At 40.9% G+C, this 22,665-nt stretch overlaps 2 protein-coding genes across 3 annotated transcripts; both read left to right on the top strand.

Annotated features, from left to right (window-relative positions):
- The first annotated feature begins 813 nt into the window (after positions 1–813).
- Positions 814–7,710, top strand: mob3c (MOB kinase activator 3C). 2 transcript variants are annotated; one of them, XM_034223456.1, is made up of 4 exons: positions 814–1,097; positions 4,407–4,981; positions 6,296–6,498; positions 7,287–7,710. In XM_034223456.1, exons 2-4 carry the CDS (start codon positions 4,564–4,566, stop codon positions 7,311–7,313), a joined length of 648 nt encoding a protein of 215 aa, XP_034079347.1. In that variant the 5' UTR covers positions 814–1,097; positions 4,407–4,563; the 3' UTR covers positions 7,314–7,710. The 2 variants fall into 2 exon arrangements, with proteins under 2 accessions (XP_034079347.1, XP_034079346.1); XM_034223455.1 differs by having other exon boundaries at positions 7,284–7,710.
- Positions 7,711–8,274: 564 nt separating this feature from the next.
- mknk1 (MAPK interacting serine/threonine kinase 1) lies at positions 8,275–20,215 on the top strand. Its single transcript, XM_034223605.1, has 14 exons — positions 8,275–8,376; positions 9,001–9,103; positions 9,579–9,681; positions 9,811–9,909; positions 9,994–10,091; positions 11,110–11,189; positions 11,279–11,352; positions 11,449–11,553; positions 11,652–11,707; positions 11,795–11,890; positions 12,448–12,642; positions 17,041–17,205; positions 17,355–17,398; positions 17,944–20,215. The coding sequence occupies exons 1-14, from the start codon at positions 8,312–8,314 to the stop codon at positions 18,161–18,163; spliced, it is 1,503 nt and encodes a 500-aa protein (XP_034079496.1). The 5' UTR covers positions 8,275–8,311; the 3' UTR covers positions 18,164–20,215.
- Positions 20,216–22,665: the final 2,450 nt, after the last annotated feature.

Here is a 22,665-nt window from a genome sequence, read left to right as displayed (position 1 = left end):
TAAATGATTATTCACAAATATGAGTGATGTGTGATTATTATTCATGCTATATACTGATATAGGGCTAAGTAAGAAACCAATCCTGCAAATTAACCCTTAGTTGTTCAATATATTTATTCAGACAATGTGAGTAGAAATGCAGAACTTCTGCACCTAAGGCCAACGTTGCAATATTACAACATTTCCCTAAAAACTTAACAAAACATTTTTAAAACTCTTTCATTTCTGCTCCAGAGGCTCCCTACAACAACATCTGAAAGGTCAAAACAAACAAAAACAGTGCTAGACAGCTTATTTTTGCAGGTTGTGGTACATTTACACAGCAGAGAAACAGACACCCTCTTCATTGTTGTGGCATTCACCTTTAAGACAGAGGGAACATTCAGGGCAGCTTTCACTTGAACACTAACCCCCCAGGGCACCAGGAGATACACCCATTTTAGTCAAACATGCAGGTTTTGCTCATGATTTGAATGCATTTTTGGATTATGCATTTCGGAGACAAGAGTTTTTTAAGTTCTTGAAAATATCTTTAAAAAGGCCAAGAATGTAAATGACATGTTATTGAGAGTTCACAAAAAAAGAGCAACATCGACTGCCAAACATCCAGAGATATTTGTGGGATCATTCCACTCCTTCGGTCCTATATGTGGCTTCAGAGGAGGGGTGGTTTTCTCAGGACCTTTAACAGAGGGCTGTCCTTCAGTGGGACTGGCTGCCTTCGTCTACAGGATGAGAAGGAAAGAAAATACATGGAAAAACAGGAGGGGCTGAGTTGGGGGGCTTTTCCAGCCCTTCTACTCTTTCAATTTATAGGTCCTCAACACACACACCCCCACAGGCGGACAGAGCCCAGAAGGCAAAGTCAGGATGTGACATCATCTGCAGGAAGAGAAGCCAAACAACTTTTTCTCTCTTGTCTGTGAGTGAAGTTGGAGCCTCTCGGTCTGCTAGTGGGAGAGGGAGAGGATCCAGAGGAGCTCGAAGGGGGCAGATCAGCTGGAGCTGTCCTGCAGGGAGTCTAAAGTCCAGGGCTCCGACGCCTGAATCCTCCCTGAACTTCCCACCACATTCCTCCGATGTAGGATTGAAGCCAGGTACAGTGCAGACAGCTTTTTCCATTCTCTATTATTTTTGATCTGCCTCTTCCTTTGTTTCTGCTTACTTGTAACCTTGTCTTCTTTCTCATTTGCATTTCTGTTTCTTGAGAGGGATTGAGTTGTGTCTGCTGGAGCAAAATCCTGAAAAACTCAGAAAGTATGCCAACAGTGCGTGATCAGACATGCTTCAGTCACAGGCAGTTGAGGCATGCAGGGAGATACGTAAAGTGATACAAAGAAGTCACACATGCTGTCACTTTTTGTACAAACCTATAATGTGTTCTGTGCAAAAAGTGTCCAGGTTTAATTTTCTGTCTGAAACTGTGCCTCCCTGAAAGGAGTGCTGAATGACACTGTAACTAAGATCCCTCCTCAAGCTCTTTTGTTATGCACACATTAAGAGCTATCTCATGACCACGTATTCATGCTCCCCCAGTGGTGAGTATTCAACTGAGATCAGACACACTGTGAAAGCTAGTGGAAAGAAAAGTACTCTACTCAAATATCAAAGGCTGCTTGCTTTTCAAATCATTGCTATTTTCTTCAAATAATAAGAGTAACCAGAGCACAGGACAGGACACTTTTGCTTTTGTTTTCTCTTCGAAGCACAAAGGGACTTTTCATTGCACAACTCTTTTGCAATACCAACAAATGAACCTTTAACCAATTCAAACCATAAGCTTGACATGTGAGGAGTTTGTGGAGTTTGGGTTGTCTGAACTAAGGTCAAAAGAAATTCACAACAAACCCGAGTGTCAGTGCTGCGAAGTCTGTCACTGAAGCAGTGACAGACGTCTGCTTATCTCACAGAGAAACAGCCACAGGAAACACTGAGACCGGCAGCAGAAAAAAGTAGGACACAAATGCGGATATAGTATCATGTTGCAACCACACTCACTTGAATGTGACTGTGGTGTCAATTATGTGGAGGAAAAATATCATACAGTTATCTAAATAACCGAATGGAAACAAACAACTGAACAATTAAATGTAACCCGTTGACCCTGAATTTATTACTAAAAAACCGCCCACCTTATTTTCCTATACTAAAACATTATCTTTTACAATCATAACAATAAAAGCTGTGAATTACATAATATGTAGTGAGGACATGCTCCTGAACCATGTGAGTCATCTGCCAGATGGTAAATAGCTATTGGAAAAAAACGAAATCACTTTTCAATCATATTTTGGGCGTCTTTTTAATACCAAAACTAGTTTCCAAAACGGGGAACCGACACTGTGCTCTCCATTAGTTGTCACACAGCAAACCTCAAGTTTCTTTACATAACATTACATTGCATTTAGCTGACACTTTTATCCAAAGCGACTTACAATAAGTACATTCGACCAGGAAGACACAACCTTGAAGAAAACAGAATCATATAAGTACATCAGGCTTCATAGAGCCAAAACATTTCAAGTGCTACTCAACTGGCTTTAGATAAGCCAGTCCTTTATTAAGTGCTTTGTTAATAGTTCTATCGCTCGAAGTGGAGTCGAAAGAGATGAGTTTTCAGTCTGCGCCGGAAGGTGTGTAAGCTATCTGCTGTCCTGATGTCAATGGGGAGCTCATTCCACCATCTTGGAGCCAGGACAGCAAACCCACGTGTTTTTGCCGATGGGAACTTGGGTCCCCCTCGCAGCGAGGGCGCAGCGAGTCGTTTGGCTGATGCAGAGCGTAGTGCACGCGCTGGGGTGTACGGTTTAACCATGTCCTGGATGTACGAAGGGCCAGATCCATTCGCAGCATGGTAAGCAAGTACCAGTGTCTTGAAGTGGATTCTAGCAGTTACCGGAAGCCAGTGAAGGGAGCGGAGGAGCGGCGTGGTGTGGGAGAATTTAGGAAGGTTGAAGACCAGACGAGCCGCTGCATTCTGGGTGAGCTGCAGAGGTCGGATGGCACATGCAGGTAGACCAGCCAGGAGGGAGTTGCAGTAGTCTAGGCGTGAGATGACGAGAGCCTGGACCAGAACCTGCGTCGCTTTCTGGGTCAGCTGGGGACGTATATTCCTGATGTTGTAAAGAGTGTATCTGCAGCAGCGGGTTGTAGCAGCTATGTTTGCAGTGAAGGACAGGTTGTTATCTAGGGTCACACCCAGATTCCTTGCAGTCTGAGTCGGGGAAACAACTGAGGTGCCGATGTTGATTGTCAGGTCAAGAGTGGGACAATCTTTTCCCGGGAGGAAGAGCAGCTCAGTCTTGTCAAGGTTGAGCTTGAGGTGATGAGCAGACATCCACTGAGAGATGTCAGCTAGACAAGCAGAGATGCGTGCGACGACCTGGGTCTCTGAGCGGGGAAAGGACAGAATTAATTGGGTGTCGTCAGCGTAGCAGTGGTAAGAAAAACCATGCGGGCTAATGACTGATCCGAGCTAGTTTGTGTACAGGGAGAAATAACCGAATGGAAACAAACAACTGAGTGGAGTGTAAAACAATTAAATGTAACCCGTTGACCCTGAATTTATTACTAAAAAACCGCCCACCTTATTTTCCTATACTAATCTATATTCAAACATTATCTTTTACAATCATAACAATAAAAGCTGTGAATTACATAATATGTAGTGAGGGCATGCTCCTGAACCATGTGAATCATCTGCCAGATGGTAAATAGCTATTAGAAAAAAACTAAATCACTTTTCAATCATATTTTGGGCGTCTTTTTAATTCCAAAACTAGTTTCCAAAACGGGGAACCGACACTGTGCTCTCCATTAGTTGTCACACAGCAAACCTCAAGTTTCTTTATTTTCATCCGTCATGATCTGCGTCTGAGCAGAGCATTAACTGTGGACTATTTTCTCTCATGCTGCTCTTTAGAAATGGTTGTCGCAGCATGCCATTCATTTTCTAAATTATGCTTGACCTTAGTGACATGAGATTTTACAACATCCGATTCATCATCTTTTATTTAAAGAGACTCTTGGTCCATTATTACAAAAACATACAACACTCAAATATAATTGATTGAAACTGTTGCTATGTTTTTCCATGGGTGCCATTGAAAGTCTTATGATATGATCTTCTTGGCCACACCGAGCAGTGGATGCAATAATTACACATTTGAGATGGGTCACAGTGTTTTGTGCTGCAGCATAGTATGTGTCATCTCAATGATCTAGTACTTGCAAATGTTTGGGAAATTACTTCACGGTTTGTTTGGCCTCTTTGAAAACAATCTAACAATGATATGTTCTGCTTGGTTGTTTCGGTCATCTGCCATTTGTGGTCACTGACCTGAAGCAGTGGATTGACAGCAAGTGAAAAGGCCTCTGACTTCTTATGTTGTTCTTCTTCTTCACAGCAAACAACTGCTCCCTGCAATCTTTACATGACAGACGCTGACCTCCCGTGACCTGATTTCCGAGTCTGGTTTCCATCTCTCAGGAAGGCCCCTCTTTATCCTCAAAAACTGCTTGTTATTCTGGAGAGCTCATTCTCCCCTTATCTGAGGGGAGTCAATGGCGTTGTGCCTTGGACAAGTGTTCAGCAAAGACAAGACATTCAGGCCCAGGAAGAGGTTTGAACCGGGCACCCAGCGCTTTGAACTCTACAAGAAGGCCCAGGCCTCGCTCAAGTCCGGCTTAGACCTGAGGAAAGTGGTCCAGCTGCCAGAGGGAGAGAACATCAGCGACTGGGTCGCAGTTCATGTGGTGGATTTCTTCAACAGGATCAACCTGATCTATGGCACGGTGAGCGAATACTGCTCCGAGCGCACGTGTCCCATCATGTCTGGCGGGCTGAGGTACGAGTACAGGTGGCAGGACGGTGGCGACTACAAGAAACCCACCAAGCTGCCCGCGCTCAAGTACATGAACCTGCTGATGGACTGGATAGAGTCGCTCATCAATAATGAAAACATCTTCCCCACCAGAGTAGGTGTGTGAGGAGTCTACAAATGAAGGCTATTATTGAGTGTGTAACATAATACATGACTGATTGCTGCCGACAATGCTGTTCCCCTTCATTAACATCTCACATGGGACGACAAGTTCAAGCAGAGGTTAATTAAACAATGAGCTTGACATTTAGAGGAGATTGCATGTGCGCTTCAGGTGGTATTTTATCTCAGCACCAGATTTGACAATTAGCATAATGGAGGAGAGAATCAAAAAGGTCTCTGCATGGAGTTTACACGACTTACATCAGGGAGTTCTGGTTTCCACTACTGTCAATAGACCAGAAATCAAGTCAAAATAATAAGTCAAAATTGCCCAACTGTCGAAATGGCTATATATGCGCAATTTTAAAAGGGTGTTTCCCTAGAATGTACCCAGTGTGTACTGTATGTGCACAATTCATGAGCCTCAGCAGGAATAAATAGGGACAGAAAATGAGTGGATAGAGAAACAGAACAATGGCTACCAAACTGTTTTTGTCTGGCGAACCACACAGCCCTTCCATAGATGCGATAACTTAAAGGATTTCTTTTCGTTTTTCACTGTTGAGAAAACATAGTGGTTTAAGTCGCTTCATGACACATCAATCCTACAAAGTGATCCTTAAATGTGTTATTTTAGGCATGGTGCCTTTCTTTTATTCAGTAGATTTCATTATGTATTACAACCACATGAAGGGGCAACAAATAGACTTTTTTCCCAATACTTGTTGTAACAATTCAGTGGGAATTTTCTCCAGGTTTTGCATATCTTCCAGTAAATCTGCAAAACATCCACTAACACATATTCGTCATCATTTCCTCGAAAACACATTTGTATTTTTTGGTTGAATAACAGTTAATGTAAAAGAGTGTTTCAGGTAAAATAGGCTTCTATCAGTTTTATATGACACTCTATGGCACCTGTAAGTGACTGAGTGACTGGGGCCTCTTGCAGGTACAAAATGTGTAATTTTAAATGTTATATTAAAAAAGGTGATAACATAAGATTAGATATAAGAGAAGGTTATATCTTTTTTCTTTTATATCCACTTTTTTTGAGCCATTAATGGAAAGTAGGCTGTGTCAGGATAACTTCATGTCACATTAATACATTGTCCATGAAAATCTGATTTCATTAAGACACTGCCTAGCACTCAATGACTGATGCTGTTGAAGGGAAATCACATTACTTACAGAATATAACATCTGCAAAAAAAAAAATGTAATGGTGTAGAAATCGATTACTGTTTTGATTAACATTCAATGAAACAATTTCTCATTAGTGTAACACATCTCTCCTTTCTTCACAACAGGTGTACCCTTCCCAAAGAACTTCCAGCAGGTGTGCAAGAAGATCCTGAGCCGTCTATTCCGGGTGTTTGTGCATGTTTACATCCATCACTTTGACAGCATCTGCAGCATGGGCGCAGAGGCCCACATCAATACCTGCTACAAGCACTACTACTACTTCATCTCAGAGTTCAACCTCATTGATCACTCTGAACTGGAGCCGCTGGTGAGACAAAAGAGCAACGTTATTATAATATGTGAGGGTGACGACAGGGAGCAGCAGAAAGAGGATCAGATGGATGATTCAAGTTGGGAGGGCTGTCAGTGTCACCGGCCACCGTGCCATTGATGAATTAATGTGCAGCTTGTTGGATGATGTTTTGATTTATCCTAATGTCAGTGGGTTTCCCCAGCTTGTGCACATGCGGGCAAAAGGAAAAAAAACTAAATATTTTGGTCTGAAACACATAGACTTCCTCTTCTTGGATTACAGTAATTTTGCATTAGAAACGAATTGTTTTCAGATTTTTCTTAATGAAAAATATGACCTACTTTATAGCAAATGTTTGAATTTGAAGCAAAATGTCTTAAAAGAAAAGTAGCTGACTTTGTGCAGTCATGTAATGAGGTAGTTTTAATATTGGTTTCCTTTTTCCAACAAATCTACCTCCATCACAAATGAGCAAATAGAGCATTGTGCTCTAAGCTTCAATAAAAGGCTTCAGTTATCGTCATTATGGAGCGTGGGCTGTGTAATTCCATCTCAGAGGGAAACAGGGATGAGAAATTGATGTACCACACTACTACAGAAAATATTTAATGGCAATACTCTGTTTTATCCGTCTGTAGCACGTACTGTAATGCAGCTCTGCAGTTGTTGCTTTGATAGCTGAAAACCACAATAACTAATAATGTTAATTAAAAGAGTATATTGAATTTCATAACAATCATTGATCTTATTGTACAGTATTAATGTGATGTGTTAAACATGTCCTTTTCTTTTCTTTTCAGAAGGAGATGACAGAGAAGATATGCAACTAAATAAAACCAAATGGACAAAATGAGTTTACATTTGCACGTTATCTGAGCCCCGTTAGAAATCGTCAGCATCAAAAAATCTCTCAACAATGAACACTTTTACATAAAGTTGTATGAGTAGTTTTTAAGCTACTCAGAGTATCAACTTAATACCACACTTCTTCACATGGTGGCCTTGTACCAAGAGATGTTTTACTTGTTTACTGTTTGATGACATTATCTTAGGACTTTGTGTTTTGGTTTATAATACATTTCATGTACTAATTTTGTTTCCGTCCTGTGCATGTATGTTTCGCCTTTTTAAATACAGTGTTGGATCTTGTTTTGTTGAATGAATGTTTGTATTTTATGTGATGTCTTTTTCAATACTTTGAACATAAAGCAGCCTAAAAACAGTAAATGGTTTTGAAAATGTGTTTTTTTTGTTTACCGCACCACAAAAATGTGTACAAATCATTGGATTAACATTTAGTTTTTAGTTCCTGTCATCATCAGTCAACTCTGAAATTGAAAATATATCAAAAGGAAATGTATTCTCATACATTACATTGGCATTTAGCTGACGCTTTTATCCAAAGCGATTTACAATAAGATACTTTCTTTACCGGTTTAGTAGGTCTATATTCTGGTTTAAACCAAGAATTGTACCACATAAGTGAAGACAAGTATAAACTATAAAAACATAATAATGATGAAAGGTTGTGGGTTTGTGCCATGAGTCGTAATTCCTAAATACTGCTGACCTGCCAAACCTCTGCATTTGTAAATAAATGCCACATCATGCACACAAAATCCCCATTACGTCACTGATGTATTAAAAGATCTCGTACGTGGATTGGGGTGCGGCGGGCAGTCAAGCGAGGTGACGTAGAAGTGATATCCCTATTTTCGACCAATGGGAGAAGCGGATCTTCAGAAAGGGGCGGGGAATACATCTGCTAGTGTTATTTCCCGCCCTCCGCGTCACTGCTGTGTGTTTGATGGATGTCAGCTAGCGATGGATGCTTACATCAGCTGTGAGACGCTTTGACATACGGGATTCGGCTGGTTTGGACACAGAGGGCAGGTGAGAAGGGTTTTATAGCATGTATGTTTTCGTTTTGACTAAAACTTCACTGTTTTTTAAATTACAAACTATTGAATTAGCGTAAATCGTATAGAAAACCTAGTTTAGCACCTAATAGCTAGCCCCAGCTAATGACAATAACACCGGGTTAAACAAAGAGTCAGCGGTATACGCTAACTCTAGTTTACATGATGGTATTGTTAATGTTGTACGCATTGTTTCCTCTTGTTAATGGTGTCTATATGTGTAACAACAGTGCTAATGTTAAGTAGGTTAACAATGTGGCTGCATTGCTGGCTGTCAGTAAACACTTGGTAACTAACCAAGTTTTAGGACATAAACAGTAAGCGAAATATGTACATCCTATTACTTCTAGCTTTTATCACGTAGGATAAAAAAAAGCGAACAGAAGACTAATACATATCTTTTACTTGTTAGAAAGCTAAAGCTAATCAACATTAACTTTATTATGTTATTGTTTATCCTCGAACAAACCAAAACAACATTTTAACAGAAAGGGGAAACCGTTTTTTTTCTTTTCATTGATCAAATTCTCTGACTTCCCACCAGTTTTAAACTACTTTTCATCGTGTTCACTAAATATCTCTGTCTCTTCTGATGTAGGCTGTTCCAGACTAACTCAGTGTTTGTGATGTGCTCTCAGTTGGCAGACATGGTGAGGCACAGCATGATGACAGAGTTGCAAACCTTCCAGCACTCTCTCCAGGTAAGACACTTTCAGCTTTGAACACTGGTGCTTTCTCAACATTTAACTTCCCCCAACATGTGATGGAAACTGTCAAGTTTCCAGGAAGTTTTTTTACACACAAGGTTATCAACTTTACCGAAATATTGAAGTTTCATCATTCTCTATGAGTCTCCGCTAATATCCAGGGTGAGATAAGGCATGTGTCTTCCTGTATTCTCAACAGCTCACTGTGTTGGCAGGTTGCCACAGGTGAAAAGATAAGATTAGATAGTTGGAATAGTAGTAATTTTTCCGATAATGAAAGTATATCACTTTTGTCAGAGAAGGTGTGTTAGTGGAAAGCGTTTTCAAAGTTTAACAGTGAAAACAGTCAGAGAATAATGTATTTCTTCGCGTGTTTTCTCCACTGTACCACCATGGATCTCTCTGGCTTCACTCTCACTTTCCCCTCCCTCTCTTCCCCCTATCATGCGGCCTCTTCTCTGTGTTTCAGGGTAACTCCCTGGCTGTGGGCCAAGTGGGGCAGAGCTGTGAGGCAGCTCAGGAGAACGGGGTCGTTTCAGAGCAGAGACAGCCCCTCTCCCAGGGCCCAGCAGGTACGACAGCTCTATGGTTCAGAACAGCTCTGGAACTACTGAAACTAATGGTGCATACAGTAAGTAACCCACTGGCAAAGTCGGTGCTGTTTTTACTCATTTGCTTCCACTTCTTTTGTGTTGCTACAGAAATTGAGAAAAGCCAGCCGGTGAATATCCCAGATGCAGCTAAAAGAAAGAAGAAGAAAAGAACCAGAGCGACAGACAGCTCCACAGGCACTTTTGATGGTAATGAAGCTGAACATATTGTAACACGTACAAAAACCATAACACAAACCCCTTCTGCAGTCTTATATGTGACTCTTTCTTCAGATCTCTACAAACTGACGGATGAGGTGCTCGGTCGGGGGGCTTTTGCTAAAGTTCAGGGATGCATAAGTCTGCAGAATGGACATGAGTTTGCTGTGAAGGTGAGTGAGAATATTCTGTTTGTAACAAAGTCAGACATTTCCTTTTATGATTTAGAAAATTCTTAGATGGCTCTTTGTATGCACTTTCTGTTCTTGTTGTCCTGTGTTTTATTGTGTTATGGATGTGTCCTGCTCTTCCATAATAACACAACCGTTATCAAATTCTGGCAACCTACACACAGAATCTAGATCAAAGGATCTAATGTTAGGAATATGTTAAGTAAATAATAAGATTAGATAAGCCCATGTTGTTACCTTTCAATACCTAAAATAGGCACATTTTATTGGTACTATAACCTTTCATACCACTGTATACAGCAATGACCGCAGCGTTTCCGCCAGACCAGGGCTGAGGGCGTCCACCCCAAGTTGTTGAAAACTTTATTTAAAATTATTTGAGCAATACATAATATACAAATGTTCCATTAATAATACACACAATGCATAAATATATAATATCTTCATTTTACCACGGAGCCTCAGTTTCGCCGCTGCGAGGCTCCGGCGCTCGCAGTTCACGCGCGTGCTCCACTAGCACCCCCCGTCAAGGCTCGCCGGCAGTACGCTTTCCGTCACAGGAACACGCTTTGTGGCGGCAAAAATAATCCCACCAGACTCCTTTGCCCCTCCCACAGAGGGATGTCCTTGTCCTTTTCGTCATTTCAAGCGATAAAAACTCGATCTTCTCTCGAATTATTTTTTTTTTGGACGCCCTCGGCTCGAGTTCAGGGCGTTCCGAGTTTAAGGGCGTCAAATGACGGCAAGACGCCCCCCTGGCGGAAACGCTGAATGACCGTATTCAGTTAAAACCTTATCTGTGATTAAGTTAATAAAGTTTGTTTTGTTTAAATCTATATAGAAAAATTGGAAATATGATATAGTTATTAATGTGGAAAGACAGTATGACAAAATAGCATAGTATGACACAGTAGAGTATAGCATAGATAAAGTAAATCATGCCTGGGTTTGCATAAATGCTAAGACTTTTAATTTTTTTTTAATGTTTTGTGTTTCAAAGATTGTAGAAAAGAGTGCCGGGCACAGTCGCAGCAGAGTCTTTAGAGAAGTAGAGACTCTCTACCAGTGTCAAGGAAACAAGTGAGTGCATTTTATAATTTTTTTTAACCTACATTACAAAACAACATAGAATGAAAAATATTCTAATATTTGTAAATATCTTGATTCAGAAACATTTTGGAATTGATCCAGTTCTTCGAGGACGACTCCTGCTTTTATTTGGTGTTTGAAAAGCTGCGTGGTGGTAAGTGTAAATAAATAGCTCAACAATTACATCGGTGTACTCTGGGCTCTTCATATGATTTATTACAAACACACTGCTTGTCTTCTCTTCATTAAGGCTCCATTCTGACACACATCCAGAACAGGAAGTACTTTGACGAGCTGGAGGCCAGTAAGGTCGTCAGGGACATCGCCCAAGCTCTGGACTTCCTACACACTAAAGGTTTGCCGACATCCAATCAGCTTTCCTGTGAAAGTCCAGAGACAAGCTGCAGACTTCTATTTTTCATTTTGTCATGGTAACAATGTTCTTTTCTGCAGGCATTGCCCATAGAGACCTTAAGCTAGAGAACATCCTTTGTGAATACACCGATCGGGTAAGTGGCTTTTTAAATGACAGGCAGCTATCAGAAGGACATGAGTTGTTGCTAGAGGAATAAGAATATCATGGTTTTTTCCCTCAGGTGTCCCCAGTAAAGATCTGTGATTTTGACTTGGGGAGTGGAGTGAAGCTCAGCAGTGCCTGTACCCCCATCACCACTCCAGAGCTCACCACCCCGGTAACAGTCTATACACACACACACACACACACACACACACACACACACACACACCTATAGATTGCTTAAATGTAGCACATTTCAACTACGATGAACTCAAATTGCTTTACAAAAACATTTTAAGAAATGACATCTAAAAACAGTCATTAAAAGCCAAGTGATAACACAATTAAAATGGTTTAAATAAGAATAAGACTGGTATGAAATACAAGAATAAAAGCAACAGTGCAGTGTAGGATATGAATAGTTATTTGATGTAATAAACCGCAGCAGCAAAAAGGAAAAGGTCTTCAGCGTTGATCTAAAAGAAGTGAGAGTTAAAGCCGTTTTCTGATGGTTTAGTCCAGATATATGGAGTACAATAACTCACCGATGATTCTCCATGTTTATATTTTAACTCTGGGATAAAAGAAGACCCAGAAGACCTGAGGGTTCTTGATGGTTCATAATGTCGCATAAATCATTCAATGCTTTATGAAACCAGCAGCAGTATTTTGAAGTAAATTCATCTTCGACAGGAAGCCAGAGTAAAGATCTTTACTTCTTTCCTCCCTCAGTGTGGCTCGGCAGAGTACATGGCTCCAGAAGTCGTGGAGGTGTTCACCGACGAGGCCTCTTTCTACGACAAACGCTGCGACCTCTGGAGCCTCGGGGTCATCCTCTACATCCTGCTGAGCGGCAGCCCCCCCTTCACAGGACACTGCGGCTCAGACTGTGGCTGGGACCGGGGGGAAACCTGCAGAACCTGCCAGGTACGCATGGCCTCCTCCGTTCACACTGACATGTGACACTCCTACCACTCGCTTCTGATGGAGGCAACGGACCACTCAAGTCTTGTATGATAGGAAACTGCATTTCAAGATTCAAGGCTTTTATTGTCATGTTAGCTAGTGTAGATATATCAATGAAAATCTTAGGTCACAGACTCCTCCAACAGTGCAACACAATAAAATAGTTAAAATAGTGCAAGTAAATACAAATAAAATAGAATAGAAATAGTGCAAGGAGAGTCTACATACAAGTAATTGGAATATGATATATTAGATAAATCATTTGTAAGTTGCAAACAGATGAATGTTATGGATGTTCTTTCAAAAGTTCAGGTGCTTCACAGTCTTATGGCCTGTGGGATGAAACTGGGTTTTGAACTGTGAGTCACACAAAAAGCAGACCTTAAGATCCCCTTGGTTCCTAGAAGCTTTATATGCATGGGTTGCACTATGCATATGATATAGTTAGCAACAAGATAGTGTATCCGCTATAAATAATATCTGCACGCTGCAGTTTCTGTGTTGCCCAACACTTTGCTGGTCATAGTCAACATGCCTCTAAATCTAATCTAATCTAAGGGTAATCTTTAAACCATTAAGTAAGTGTCTGTATAGCTTGATTTAGGTGTGACTGCATATGGGTATCGCATGATAAGAACTTAATTCTGGGTTTTAGTTCTCTTCAGTATTTAGTCACCACCACTTCAAAGTCAACTTTATTGTCAATCTTTCAGTTTGTGTGTACAGACAGAGGGATCTAAATACCGTTTCCCACAATCCTGAATACAAAAACAAATATATATAAAAAACATGTATGCAAATATGTATATACCTGCATATATATATATATATATATATATATATATTAGTGCTGTCAAAATTATCGCGTTAACGGCGGTAATTAATTTTTTGAATTAATTGCGTTAAAATATTTAACGCATGTGCAGAATGGCCCGCCCCATACGTGCCACCAGTGGCAGCGCCAGGGTATGGCTGGGGTAGGCTACACCCATACCAAGAAATGGCTTAGCCCCACCATGACAAATGATGTTAAAGTAAACGAAATAAAGTCTGCCAACTCGCGCGGAGTAAATTGCACAGACAGCAGTTAGTAAGATTGATTTCAGTAGCCACGGTTTTGAAAACTTTTGTCACGTAGTGATCGTCTCCTCAATAGAACATCTTTGATAACGGCGTGGTGTTGTTGCAGGAAGTCCCGACGGAGAATACTTTTGCTGTAGTACAGGGGTGCACATAACTGGTACGCAGGTTATGTGCGTAATCTGAAATGCGTACCGTCACTTGTGTCACAAAGCGCATTTGCGTACCGACGTACTTGTGAAGCTTTTCCAGAAGGCGGTTAGATCACCGGACGACAGAGTCGGTCTCCGTGTGCACAGACAGGGCTGCTGTTAACGTCGGTCTGTACAACGGAATTGTGCCAAAACGACGCCAACCGGCTGCGGAGGGAGACTTCCCCCCCCCCCCCCCTTCACTGGAGAACTGCGCTAAAACAGCTGATCACAACGTTCACACTCTGTGGTCACAAAGTACTCCACTAGCCCCCCCCCCCCCCTCTGTCGACTTTACTGAAGTACTCCCCCATTGATAGAAATCAACACGTAATGAATTAAGACCCCACGGTTTGATGATTGATAGGTGTGTGGGTTGTCTTTCATTTTGACACGCAGAAACATGTTATAACCAGGGGTGCACATAACTTTTTTGCCCTGGTTCTCAAAGGAGCACCTGGAGATGTTGCTTGGTGCTCATCCTTAAAATGAAATAAACCGTAAGTTTTGAAGGGGTTTTGACTTTATTTGCCAGACACACGGCACTGAACACACATGCAGAGGTGAACACAGAACACACATGCAGAGGTGAACACAGAACACACATGCAGAGGTGAACACAGAACACACATGCAGAGGTGAACCCAAGACAACATTAGCACGACCAGTAATCCTACAAGCTGTCATCACTACCCTCCTGACTGTTCTCCTCACTGTCTTCCTCTCTGTCAGACATGGTAGCTGATGATGTGGGCCTACTTCTTCCTCTCTGGTTGAGTCTGTGATTAGCTGCTTGCATCCACAAGTCAACAGCTGGTTTTGGGTCGAAAGTCTCTGTTGTCATCTTAGACAAGTGGATGTAATCAAATAACTATGTGAACATAACCAATAACCTACCATAGCCAATAACAAATTAATGTAACTTATTTTATTTGTGTTGTTCATTCATATCTTATTTTACCTTAACATTTATTTATTTATGCATTTGTTTTTTATCTCTCCAGTTTTAAAGGATATTTTTGGTTTACTGTCCTATAGTATACATTGGAATGATTTGAAACCTGTTTATCCCAATAATTATAAAGGAGTGCCTTGAAAATATGTGTTTACATAAATTGTGACCAAACCGTTTGAACTTAGACTAAGAATCCTTACCTCACTGAGCTGTAGTATCAGCCTCTCAGTCTGACTGGAGAGGACTCTCCCTCCACATTATTGTAGAAACATCTTCTTCTTATATCCGTTAGAGCAGCTAGCACCAGATTCTAATAACAACAGCGCTGGTACCGGTGCACCCTCCCTCTCTCCCTCGCATTTTGGCTGTGAGCTGCGGGCGCCAGATAAGCCAACATCCCCCATTTTCATCACTTACAGCGCCCATCAGTACAGGGCAAATGAAACGTGTAACCGGGGTGAAAAGGGTGTTACATTTACTTAATTATGAATATTGTTACATCAAGGCCGAAAATTAGGATGAGCCCCAACGGTCAAAATGTTTTTTTCCCTGCCAGAGCAGCGACTCCCCAGATCTGGCGCCCTAGGCGAACATCTAGCCAGTGCTACGGGCCGGCCCTGAGTTCATATCATGGTTCATATGCAACTCGCAAATATCTTTCTTTCTTTCTCTCTCTCTCTCTCTCTCTCTTTGGTACGCAAATGCGCTTTGTTTCAAATGACCCGGTGCTCTTTTTTTGGCGGAGGTGCGCATGCGCACCTGCGCACCAGTTATGTGCAGCCCTGGTTATAATAAACATAGATACTGTATGTTAAATGGATATATCCGCCTTCTTTCATTTATCTTTCCATTCACACAACAATATACATAAATAAATGGCATATTTTGGACATAGTTCGAATGGTGATTAATCATGATTAATTAATTTTTAAGCTGTGATTAATCTGATTAAAAATTGTAATCGTTTGACAGCCCTAATATATATATATATATACACAATCAAAAAGACACATTTATACTTATGCACACACTAAGACCTAAATAAAAGCACAACAATCAATCAATACAAAATAACAGTCACTTGCATACAGGCACTTTAATGGCGGTCTTTATTGCTGTTCTTATTCCCCACATGAGAATAACAAAACCAGGAAATAATCTAATTGCGATTTTTCTGACAGATATTGCGATAGTTGTTTTTAAGCGACCCAACTGAAGTTTATTGTAAAATACACCCATATCTCCGGCTAGGAAGGTCGCATCAACGTGCTCCCGTCTCTAGCACCCCCGCAGCCCGAGCTACGAGTGAAAGAACTAAACTTACATGAAACTTTCGTTGGGTTGCTTTAAAGTCAAGCTTCAGTTTAAGACTCACCCTGTAATAGATGTAAAACATGTGATGGAGCATTACTAACCTGACTCAGATGGTGACCTCCTCATCCTCTACCAACCACCCCGGTCCCTCAGATCCACCTCAGCCGGTTTGCTTTCCATCCCCAAGGCCAAACTCCGGAGCTTCGGGGATAGAGCCTTCTCTGTGGCAGCCCCGAAGCTCTGGAACTCCCTCCCCCAATACCTCCATGAGTCTGAGTCCCTCACCCTGTTCCAGTCCCGCCTCAAAACCCACCTCTTCAACTCTGTATCCATAAGCCCCCCCCCCCTCTCAATCAACTTCCTCCTGACTGCTTTTCTGTTTTGTTTTGTTTCTTTTTGGCTTTGTTTTTGTTTTGTTTGTCTACCCTCCCTCCCAAATGTAAAGCGTCTTTGGGTTCAAGAAAAGCGCTATAGAAATAAAATATATTATTATTATTATTATTATTATTATTAGTTTCACCAAACCATCTAGGGAAGCTCCATTGGAAGCCATTTGGAAAGGGCAGGCACTTTCCAAAATACTTGGCAGGTGATTGGATCAATCTGTCTATCACCTTCTATCATGGGCCACTTCTGATTGGTTAACAATGGCTGGTACATGTGGAGCACAGCACTTCTGATTGGTGTGGATGACTGACAAAGAAGAACAAAAAAAATCACAGGCTTTGCGATTTGATAATCACATCATTTAAAATTGCGATTTCGATTTAAAATCGATTAATCGTTCAGCCCTAATGTTGCGTCGTATTCTCTCCTCAGAGTCACCTGTTTGAGAGCATCCAGCAGGGCAAGTATGAGTTTCCAGACAAGGACTGGGACCGCATCACGGGGGGGGCGAAGGATCTCATATCCAAGCTGCTGGTCCGGGACGCCACTCTGCGCCTCAGTGCTGCTCAGGTCCTCAAGCACCCCTGGGTGCAGGGGGTGAGTAATGTTACATCCGTGTTCTAGATAAGCTGTTTTGTTCTTGGTATTCTAATATTGTTTCTGGATACAAGAACACTGTGTCCTTCATCAAATGCTATTCTTTTTTGAATAATTTCATGTCGATTAATCAATTTCTTTATTTACAGAACGCACCAGAGAGAGGTCTTCCAACTCCTCATGTTCTGCAGAGGTAAGACAGACTCTCTAAAGTCAAGTCACACAATCTAACAAACCCTGTCCCTTCTGCCAGTGGATAGGTTATCTAATGAGTTTGGATTGTACGTTTTATAACCACGGGGTAACAAATATAACAGAATATTTACGTACATGGTTAGCATGCAACGTTGTGACTATTTGAAAAAAATATTTATACTTTTTCTGTGTCTGTTTTTGTTCTGTGGGTTTTGCTGTGTTTTGTCTTACGTGTAGGTCTCGGTATTCTATCATCTTATGACTGTTAAGGATACAAATATTTAACATGACATTTCTATTTTATTTAAGAGTTATACGTTGATTTAAACACAATTGTAGCATTTTAAAAGACCTACAGATTAATAACAGTCAGATTAAAACCATAGACTAAACACTATTGTTACTATTTTTTGATCAGACGGTAAATTTTGTGTGTTTGGTGTAAAAACGTTGAGTGTTTGAGTAAAATGCAAAAAGACAGGAAGACCTGAACTGTCTCTGACATCCCCCCCCCCCACATCCCCCCCCCCTCTCTTCCTCCAGGAACAGCAGCACCAAAGACCTGACTCAGTTCGCAGCCGAAGCCATCGCCTTCAACCGGCAGCTGTCGCAGCACGACGAGCAGCAGGAGGACGTCGGCGGCATCGTTTGCTCCATGAGGCTTTCTCCTCCTTCCAACTCCAGACTGGCCCGCAGACGAGCGCAGACCAACGCCCTGCGCAGCTCCGACTTCGCTGCCTCATCGGACGACCTCACAGCCTGAAGGAGTCACGTTTTCTGCCTGATTTCAGCCTCGACCTGCTCCTCGTTTGTGTGTTTCCACCTGGAGCCTTTTATGATCAGCAGCTTTAGAAGTGACTAACTGTTCTTGGTGTTTCAGCTCTTTCCCATGGCCAGTAATCTCATCACCGAGACAGAGCTTGAGCACCAAGGGGACTGTTAATCACCGGCTGCCACCTCTTAATTGAAAACACAGTCCTGAGATTAGTGCAGGAAACATGTTAAGCTGCCTGCGTTTAGACTGTTTGGTTTGAGAGTAGTTTTAATAGGGTTTATTTTCACAGTTAGTCTTAAGAGTTATTTTTCCTATGAAACAATGATAACGCTTACAATGACCCCAACACAGCAGAAAACTCACTTAATGCCAGCAGTTTGTATTCAATATTGATCAGAACATATTAACATATCAGCATTACCTGGGTTCAGCACAGTTTCCTAATGCAATATTATTCATTTTGATAGATTTTATTTTTCTTGTTGTCCAAATGGTTAATATTTTATGTATGTGTTACTTACTGCTTCTCAGTCACTGGAAGAAAGGGATGAGTTCTCGTTCATGTTTTTAGAGCATGTGATTTGATATGTGTGGATGTATGTGGTTTAAGAGATAAAAATGACTTTACTTAGAGGAGACTGTCCATCTCTGGAAATGGGCGTTTCTCCTCTACCTTTTTTTAGGTCATTCTTGTTGAGGCTGCTAAGAGCTTACAGAAAGTTTGGTAATGTGACGGATGGTGAAGTTAGAGGAGACCCATTGATCAAATAGTGATTCTTATTAGCTTTCACTTCAACACAAGCTACCTGTAGCACTGATGTACTTTAAAAAAGTCACCTATTTAATTTGAAAGGTTGTGTCGTAAAGAATTTGTTTTGTATAAAACTGTGAAATTGAGAGGTTTTAACAGCTTTGTATCCTCATTAGTCCCTACGGAATAGGATTATGGCCACATGTGATTATTTTTTCTAGATCTGACCAAGAGTGAATTTCGTTTCTTATATTTCAGAGAAAAATGTCAGAATTCTGTGAAATTTCGGAATTCTGATTAAAAGTCAGAATTTTCAGATGTTTTTTCTGACATTTTTCTCATGGTTCTGACTTCTTGAATCTGTTACATGTTTTTGTTACTTTTGGTAAACACGCGTGGCCCTAATCCTTTGCCATAAGTCCCGATGTTACCTCAGGCTCCTTTTTTTTATTTTGCACCAAATCTTTGCACGTTTTGTAGGATACCAATGTAACAACATCCCAAAAATACTTTCTTATTTATTTTTTATTTGATATTTCAAAGTGTTTTTAATCTGAATTAATAGAAATGTGAACATTTGCTTTGGTGTTTTTATGTAGCTAATGAGACTTAAAGAGGGTTTATGAATAGTTGTAGTAGGATAGAGGATCCCATACTAACATACAAAAGGATTTATTTTTATAAAATTATTTGAATATTGTACTTATTTTGTAGTTTTTGGTTCTGCGAGTGTGGCTATGGAACGAATACTGGACTAACCATACTTTAAGGTTCTCAAGAATCCATCAAGTTGCTGATATTAGTTTTATTTCAGATATATTTTTACTTTTTTTATTGTTTCCCTCATCATGGACCCCGTTTCTGATTAAATCCGGTCCCTGATCATAGTTTATCACCTTTATTTCCCCGACCTTATTAACTTTATGTATCGCTTGCTTAACGACATGTCCCTTAACATTGTTGCCATGGACACACCATCCCTATAGCAACAAAGGTCCTTCATATGCTGGCAGGAATTGAGAGAGACTTGCTCACAGCGAACATTAAACAACCATTTGCCATATTAAAGCCCTCTTACTCCCTCCCATTGTGAACCATAAAAGGACTTGTTTGTTTTCCCTCATCAACATGTAATGCATCAAATGAGACGCAGTAATTGGTGAGCAATTATGGAGTCCCATTGAAATTTGTCAAAAGCTCTTACGGGGTCCTATGCATAAATCTCTGTGTGGAGCATATTTTCACTAGTATGTGCTGTGCTCTCAATAAAAAAAACACCCTTAACATATTATGTGTGTAACCCGTTTTATTCTTTATCCTTTTAATGATAGGTGTTTATTGTCTTTCATATGGTTTAAATGCAGAGAGGATGTAACAGGGACAGAAGGAGAGGAACCTAAACAAACACTGATGAGATAGAATCGCTTTGTCCTTTAATGTGACATGTCTCCATGCTTTAAAGGGCTCCTAATAGGCAAAATGCACTTTTTGATTTATTATACGTATAAATACGTGTCCCCGGTGTGTAAGGAGACTCATAAAGTGTCGGAAAATACAACCCTCTCTCTTTTCCTCCTTGCCCACATCTCTAAAAACGGGGGTACAACCATAGGCGGCGCGTGAGGCTCAGGTTTGGGAAGGCTTAATAACTTTTTTTTTACCTGACGCTGCCCGGGTCTATAGAAAAGAGATCAACTCAGTGAAAGCACCGCCTGCTGACCGATCAGAGCTCAGTGTGCGGAGTTTAAATCTATCAAGTCATATTAATTACAGGATAAAGGAAATACAGTTTAAACTGCCGTATGCAGGGAAGACACCAACGTGTCACACTTATCATTCATATCATCATCAATCAGATCATCGATCATATAATATCACAATATGTCCTTATCTGAGTCAGCTTCTCGAGCCGTATCTGGCCGTGCAACACTCAGTGTCACATAATGTATGCAGACGTATATTTTTAAGCAACACATTAGGTTGACGAAACACTCAACTCAAATGTAATTAAAGTCAGATCCACTCGTGTCTTAGATGGGGCAGTGATATCATAAAACTGTTGTACGCTTTCAAACACTCGGTAGTTATTTTTTAACCAGTTGTTCTGTATTCACCTTGCAGGTGCAACTATGTGGCTTGTATCCTGGATTATATGTTTAAATCATGGATGTTTAAAGTTCATATTTGTCTAATATTAGTTTACTTTTCCTTAATGAAGTATGACGCTGCGCTGTCAGTACACTTGTCCCTGTTTGTGATTGGTCAAATGTTGCTAACCCCGCCCCTTTCACGTGAACGCGCTCTCAACTGGAGAGAGAAACCCTGGCTTGATTTACCGAGTTGATAACCAAACAGTGTCGTAGGACCGCTTAGCGAGATCTCGTTTGTTAGGGTTAGTTAAGATAACTCAAACATATCCAGGGTCTGTTGAACTGGCTTCGTAGTGCACAGGTGGCTGCTTAGCAGCGCTAATGTCAAAGACACAAACATATTTTTATTTTACCAGGATGCAGTGACACAATTATTTGGGAAGGCTTAGCCTTCCCTAGCCTACAGTACCCGCCGCCCCTGGGTACAACAGAGCTATTCCAGATTTGCTGCGGTCATGACGACATTACTAAAATGTGGGTTGGCTTTACGCCCCTATGAGCTTAATGTTGCATACCCACTTAACGGTGGGGTAGGTCATTTTGGAGAAACCAGCTCGAGTGCGCTAGAATTTGAAAATACACAGCCGGAACAAATCTGCCACTTCCTCACAGAGCCCCTCCTCCAACACACACGAACGCGCACATGACCAATGAGGGCACGAGATAAGTTTGTGCACAGATGGAAGGCTGACAGGCAGGTAGGCCATCCAGTTATTTTAGCCGGGCCGGCTCAAATGATTGGTCGTGCTTTTTAAAGTACTACGGCTTCCACAGATGACATTTTTGTATGGATTTTTTGTCAAAGCGCTTAAGATATTCATTGCTATCGGGATGTTAAGAGCATTTCATGGAATATAACAAAAAGTGTATCTCGAGCCGGTTTCTCAAACGTACTTACCCTATCTTTAACGGGAAGAAACTCAGCTAACAGATTATATTAACCATTTGAACCGAAACGGAACACAAGTCCAACACCAAGCGTCTAAATCGTCTAAACCGAAAACAAGCTAACGGCTACATTAGCACATAACTGGTAAAAGGGATATTTTCTACTTCATGCTATCTCTGCACAACGACATATCATATGTATAAGTCTCATCACTGTACGACAACAACTCACTGAACTAGCAGCCAGGAAAGTGCAAGAAAACAACTTCCGGTTTCAGAACCATAACATGAATACGTCTTACCTTTGGTGTTTTGTGATCAAAAGTTGTGTTCAATGGCACAAATACGCTGCTGAAGGTTAATCCAATGTCTCTGTGTCACTTTGAAATTATTACTGATAATCAGTGTTGTGCTAGTTACTGAAAACCAGTAACTAGTTACCATTACTAGTTACTTCATTTCAAAAGTAACTCCGTTACTGTACTGATTACTTACAAAAAAAAGGAATGCGTTACTGTAAAAAGTAACTTTTTAGTTACTTTAAAAAAGGGCTCCCATTAATGCCCTTATAGCCTTCATTTCAGTACTGTTATTGCATTGGAGAATAATACAATCTGTTGATCAACTTGACATGCATTATGCAATCTGGATTGCATCGATATTAGCTGGCTTTCCATTTTTGTATATTCTTTCTCCAGGTA

Source organism: Gymnodraco acuticeps, unplaced genomic scaffold (assembly GCF_902827175.1).
Source record: "Gymnodraco acuticeps unplaced genomic scaffold, fGymAcu1.1, whole genome shotgun sequence".
NCBI lineage: Eukaryota > Metazoa > Chordata > Actinopteri > Perciformes > Bathydraconidae > Gymnodraco > Gymnodraco acuticeps.
The sequence above is the reverse complement of the archived record's forward strand: the minus strand, read 5'-3'. Positions and strand labels throughout refer to the sequence as shown.